The 6,005-nt window shown below is 57.7% G+C and overlaps 3 protein-coding genes across 3 annotated transcripts in view; 1 reads left to right on the forward strand and 2 right to left on the reverse strand.

Annotated features, from left to right (window-relative positions):
• SPRG_21696 (hypothetical protein) overlaps positions 1-680 on the reverse strand; it is a gene marked incomplete at both ends in the record, with an annotated part of 1,354 nt that extends 674 nt beyond the window's left edge. The window contains one exon of the mRNA XM_012355409.1: positions 7-680. Coding sequence (XP_012210799.1) covers positions 7-680 — 674 coding nt within the window. The remainder of the gene's footprint in view (positions 1-6) is intronic.
• A 1,740-nt stretch (positions 681-2,420) lies between these two features.
• Positions 2,421-3,728, forward strand: SPRG_16148 (hypothetical protein; the record flags this gene model as incomplete). The annotated part of the gene is made up of 2 exons (XM_012355410.1): positions 2,421-2,736; positions 2,785-3,728. The coding sequence occupies 2 exons, from the start codon at positions 2,421-2,423 to the stop codon at positions 3,726-3,728; spliced, it is 1,260 nt and encodes a 419-aa protein (XP_012210800.1).
• Positions 3,729-5,337: 1,609 nt separating this feature from the next.
• SPRG_16149 (hypothetical protein) lies at positions 5,338-6,001 on the reverse strand (the record flags this gene model as incomplete). Its single annotated transcript, XM_012355411.1, has 3 exons — positions 5,338-5,454; positions 5,499-5,699; positions 5,744-6,001. 3 exons carry the CDS (start codon positions 5,999-6,001, stop codon positions 5,338-5,340), a joined length of 576 nt encoding a protein of 191 aa, XP_012210801.1.
• Between the last annotated feature and the right edge of the window lie 4 nt (positions 6,002-6,005).

A 6,005-nucleotide genomic window follows, 5' to 3' on the forward strand; every position in this document is an offset into this window, starting at 1 on the left:
TTGCACCACTTTTTGGTTTCCGTCTGGCTCACGCGGTAGTTGATGATGCGGCCGTTGGTCGTGATGTACTCGTCGCACGGAAAGCTGTCGCCTTCGCCGAGTAGAGTGAGACACTTTCGGTCGAGAGAGCTTGTTTGGACCGTCCACTGCGTCGTCACCGTGGTGCGGCCATCCGGCATGTCGACGCGCTGGCCGTTGGGAAATGTGCAGTTGCCGAAGAAATTGCCAATGTGCTGGGTCGGGCCCTTGTCGGTGGGGTAGTAGGACCGGCAGGTCGCACCGGCGAGGGACCCGGTGCCGTAGACGGGCAGCTCAAAGTAGCAGTCGAGAAACGGCCCGCTCAATGGACAGACGCGAGATGTGACGTTGTTGAAGTGGTTGGCGACCGTGAGCTGCCACACGGCGTTTTGGTTGTTGCTGTCGAGGTAGACAAAGTAGCCGTAAATCGTCTTGAGCGGGTCCACGAGTGAGTTGACGGTGACGAGCACCCAGAGCGCGAAGACGGCAATCGCGACGGGGTTGAGGCGGTCGTCGTTCGTTGAGCCCTTAACCAAAGCTGCGTTTTTCAGCGTGGCACCATCAACGTCCTTCGCATCAAATTTCTCGGACTCTGGAAGCACGCTGTCGAGCTGAACCGTGTGGCGTTGGCGCTGGCCGCAGGTCCCGCCCGAAAACGTCATTGCGTCGTCGGTGCTCGCCACGTCCTCTGCTATTGTCACCATCTCGGGCGTGCGCACAACGCTTCAGATTTCTTTTTGAGGCTAGGAGAAAATGCCAACTTTAGATCTGCCAGCAGTTGGGCGCCATCCATTGTATTCGTAACAGCTATCGCAACGCTGAAACGCGTTATCGTCAGGCACTGCGACAAGTCAGTACGACTCACAGGTCGAAGTCGTGGAGTGTCACGAGGGCGAGATGACTCTGCATCTCATATCACAGAGGTCTGTTCGGACGGTCGTTGTGGATGCTGGCTGTACAGGGAAGTACAAGCCAAAAAATTCCACACAATGGGCGGTACGACCAAGTGGTACGCAAAACCGCACGAGCCGGCAAAGCACGTGATCCATCTTTAGCTGCCATTTTTTACCCGCGAACACAAAATTACGCACCAGGCACAGCGAGCTGCCCGTTTCAATGCACTGTACTCACGTATGACTTTCTGCTGCTTGCAGGCCGCTGCCAGCCCAGACAGCTGGATGGCGGCGACGTCGCCACCGACGTCGAGTCGATGCACCAGCGCTTGGAGGGATCGAATCCCTTGATGAATCGTCGTGCATGAATCTTGTTTGTACAGTAGCAGTGGTCAATCGTTAACACTCGTACGAAGGCCGAGCGTGCCTAGAATACCGGTCGTTGTGCACGGACGAGCTTTAGTTGAAAGGATTACATATTGTGAACATTTCGTCCCTGGCATACGAGGACGCAAAATAGCTTGGCACTCGTTTTACACAAGTGGTGTTTGACGACATCAAATTACTGCGAGTTGTTGTGTCTGGTTTCTGGGAGATGGCTCTTCTCTCGCTGCGTTGTTTACGTTGCACCGCGAAAGCGACCACAGAGTGCGGAAGCAATGCGCAGGACTGAAGATTGCAAGCTATAAACCTCTCGTCCCAATCGCTCCACAGGATGCGATGGCTTTGAACATAGTATTTGTATTCTTGTTGCTTGGAATCGCATTTACGATCCAGTGATAGGGGCTGCTACAAGTGTACAAGGCGAAGACTACGGCGCGCCAATGCAGTCCTTTGCTTTTCAGCGTTTTAAGAGCGCTTTGTATATGTTGTCGATTGCGCGCGGCGAACGACTGCAACAGCAACGTAGCGTGATCTGCTCTGCTCCTCAACGTGACTTGTATCACTGTGCAAACTATGGGTGATTCCATTTCAAACGCATGTGGTGTCCGCATCGTGGCATCGTGGAGTGGTTCCTCTAAGATGGCACTACGATCTTACTTCTGGCGTTTACCTCAAATACATATATCTTGGATCGCACCTCGCTAGCGCTGTACGCCTCGGACGTCGAAGCGGCCTCGCATGCCGTGCGCTCCAAAGCGTCCTCTTCCAATGCTCCAAGTCTTGCACCTTTCATTTTCAAACGCAGGTTGGTCGACGGCGTCTGGCCATGGGCCAAAATAATGAAAGTGAGGAAAGACGTTCTGCGTTCCCCACGTGTCCTCCGTGCCTTGGACACGATGTGGACTGATAGCGCAACATATTACAATGCGTGACCCAAGCCCTTCCATCGCACTGCTGCATATTGTTCATCGGTCGTGCTGCCACGTATGGTGCGTAACCGGATATCCTGCCAGTTTCCGGATGTATGTCCAGTTGCAGTGGGATCTCTGCGGCCAGGAGAGTATGACGACCGGGATGACCAGTGCTACGCTGGCCAAACGCCAGCGCCGCCCAGAGCCCGGCACGATGCTGCTGTCGCCCGAGCTTCTCGAGGCCATTGCAACGTACGTGCCTGTCGACGGCATGGCGGCGTTCCTCGAGGCGCTTCCGAAGCATCTGCGCACGCCGGCACTGCAACTCGCCACGACGCTGTCGCATGCGCTCGGGCTCAAAGTCCTTTGGCCGACGCTTGACGTTGCTTCTCTTACGCAGCTTGCGAATGCTGACAACGTGCTCGCCCAGCTCCTGATCGTCAACCCGCGCCTTTGCATCGAATCGGCCATCGCACTGCCCGTTGTGCCGGTGGTCGCTACGCTGCCGCGCGCGTGGCCGACACTGGACCGTATCTCGCTCACGATTACAACATGGACAATGGACGCGCGTGTGCTAGCGACCGTCCAGCAAGTGTTCCTCGCCAATGCGGCGTCGCTCCGATCCATCGACGTCTGTTTCTCGGCGCGGCCGATCCCGCCTCCGGACGAGCGATACGTGACGCAAAGCGCGATTCTCACAGCGCTGGCGGACCTCCTCGTCTCGATGCGCCGCGTGACCAAGCTTGCGCTGCGCGGTGCGTTCAAGGTGCGCTTTCCAGACGAGGCAGCTGCAACGCTCGCCGCATGGATCCGAGCGACGCCGCTCACGTCGCTCACGATGAGGAACGTGGACGAGGTCTCATCCGCTCAACAACTGTGGGCAAAACCAACATGTGCCTCCTCTCTTGACACGCGGCTTCAACAAGGCAGCGGGTCGACCTTGTCGCGCCACCTGACGCACCTCGACCTCCAGCTTCTGCCACCCTCCGAAATGAGCTACGTGGTCGGGAGGCTCGTGAACAGCGCACTCGTGTCGCTGCACGTGCGTGCTTCGAGCGAGATGCAAGGCCCGGACGGTCCTGATGAGCAGTGCTTTCTTGACGACGACCTCCCGCGTCTGACTCGGCTCACGACCTTGCGATTGACCAACATCCACCTCTCGACAACCCACTGCCTCACGCTCGCACTCCTCCTACCGCGCTACTTGCACCTCGGCCTCACGTCCAACAAGCTGCGCGACGCCGGTGTTCTTGCCCTCGCGCCATTCCTCCGGCATGCGTCGCACCTCGAGACGCTCTCGCTTGTCAACCAAAGCTTTGGTGATGTTGGCGCATCGGCGCTCTCAACTGCGCTGGTACACACACACCGTCTGCGCACACTGGACCTCAGCGGCAACACCATCGAGCGCGTAGGCGCCAAGGCGCTGAGCTGCCTCCTCGCACATCTTCCGCGGCTGGCGACTGTGCGCTTGCAAGGCAACCCGCTGGGTGCAAGCGGCGACGTTGCACTCTTGCTCGCGTAGACTTGCGAAGAGGTTGCCGACGCGACAACGTGCATCGATGCGCGCGGAACGATCAGCGGCGAGGACGATCTGCGGGTCTGCACGGCCTTTGTCGCGCATCTGCCACGGCATCGCTCATGATCGCTCGGCAGGTTACCGTCAGAGGTCGCTCCAGCCCATTGCGCCCAGGTCGAGGTCAAGGTGTTCACATCGAGCCACGGCTTTTGCGCAAGCTCATCGCACCCGGATGGTACAGCCGTACTAGTACCCTGCTTGCAGCAGAAATGGTTCGATATACCATACAATGTATGTCCTCGTGTCTTTTCTTGACAAAACCATCGGGACACACTGCCCCATCAACCGTGTTGGCGTGGATGCTAGGCTCCAGGTCAGCCCTCCTCGACGCTTGCAGCGAGGACCTTGGATTTGTTTTGGCCAAGGGTTAGGGATAGGGCTAGGGCCCATCGAACGCGATGCGCCACGGCTGGATTGCAGGGTGTTGTTGATTGGTTGCAATGGGGTCAACGTCAGCCAAGAAGAGGATGTGTACATGTTGTCCTGCCGATTCGATTGGCGGTTGGGTGTGGCTGACGTATTTTCTTACATCACTAGCGTTGGCTGGTGCGCGTGACGTCTGCTTGCGTTTGATTGGCTATTTGGCGACGAATCTTCGCCAATCCGCAGATAGAATTCCGGATCCCAAATTTGCAAGCGACGATGGTCCCTCCTAAAAGGCGGCCCGCGCGACCCCGCCAGACGCACTCGCTCTTTGTATGTTGTCAGGGCGATTGTTACGAGCTTGATCAAGCGTCGCGTCTTCAGCAGCTTCCTGCATGTCGTCTCATGGACACCAGCGCTGGCGGCCTTTCTCGACTCCCATGCCATGCTGATGTTGTCGGTGCGGTGGCGCGGGCTCCTCGGCAAAGCGAGTGCCACGTCGGCGCAGTTGGACGCCAATCGATGCTCTACGAACCTTCACCGACTATACCAGCTCGAGCGCCCACGCGACGCAGACACGCGAGAACTCACGAGCAAACGGAATCAGCTACTGCATGAGATACGAACGCGATGCAAGGACCTCGCCGACAAACGCGTCAACAAGATTGCTGAGGAAATCGAAGACGCCAGTCCGCACAGCAGCATGCACAACCACGTCGCCGCCGCCCTGCTCCGACAGCACAAGTGCACCGCGGCGCACGACCGCACCGGCCGTAGCATCGTCAGCACCAAACCCACACTCAGCAAGATCACCAGTTACTTTCAAACGACCAGTTCAACACGTCCAGCGCTCGAAGCCAGCACAGAAGTTGGACCGCTCCAAGATCCCGTCACGGTCTTTGAAGTAGAATACGCGATGAAGCGCTAACGCAACGGCCGGTCAAGCGGGCCTGAAACTTGGTGCCGACACACGGATCGGTGTGCCGAAACCGAAGAAGCCCGAAGGACCCGTCTCGAGCTTCCGCCCGATCGTCCTTCTCAACAGCATCCGCAAGGACGTTGAACGTCTCGTCGTCCGTGGTCTCGCGCCGCGCGTAGTGGCCATACGTTATTGTATAGCAGCGTTCTGTGTGTTGAAAAACACAGAATATTCAAAATGTGTACTTTGTCAACTTGATCAGGTCCGTCGCAGCTAGTTGTTGCTCTGCGTTGTGATCGAGTCAATCTTCTTGGCGAGGTTCCGGTACTCTTCGCAGACACGGGACCAGTCGCGGCCGCGCTTGTCGCCGCACGTGAGGTAAAACTCGCACTAATGGGAACCATGAGCGTGGACGCAAAACAGTCGCGTCGTACCGCGTGCGTGTCGGTGCCGTGGCAGGCTTTCGGGTTGTTGCGGCGGCAGTCGATGTCTTGGACGAGGCCGCCGAGACGGTCCACGCGCGGCACAAAGTCGCCCCGGGGCTTGACCGTGAGCACGTAGTCGCGAATCGAGCGCTCGTCGTCAATGTCAAACCGACCGCGCGAGTACAAGAGACCCGGGCCCGAAAACGAGACCTAGCATCCGATCCTAGTATCAAAGTATCAAGACGACGTCGTACCGCAGGCAAGTGCATTTTGGCGCCCACGACGGCGGCCATGGCGCCACCGAGCGAGTGGCCCGTCACTACGATGTTGGACTTTGTTTTTTTGAGCGCCTCGACCTTGTCGAGAAGCTTTTGGTAGACCGGTGTCGGGATGATCTTGTTGAGAAAGCGCAGCGAGAGGAGGTTCACAACAAAGTCCTGGGGCAGTTGGCTCAGGAACGGGATGAAGACGTTGGCCGTTTGCATGATCGTGATGCCGAACCAGTAGTGCATGTCT

This window comes from Saprolegnia parasitica, assembly GCF_000151545.1.
Source record: "Saprolegnia parasitica CBS 223.65 unplaced genomic scaffold supercont2.240, whole genome shotgun sequence".
Classification (NCBI taxonomy): domain Eukaryota; phylum Oomycota; class Saprolegniomycetes; order Saprolegniales; family Saprolegniaceae; genus Saprolegnia; species Saprolegnia parasitica.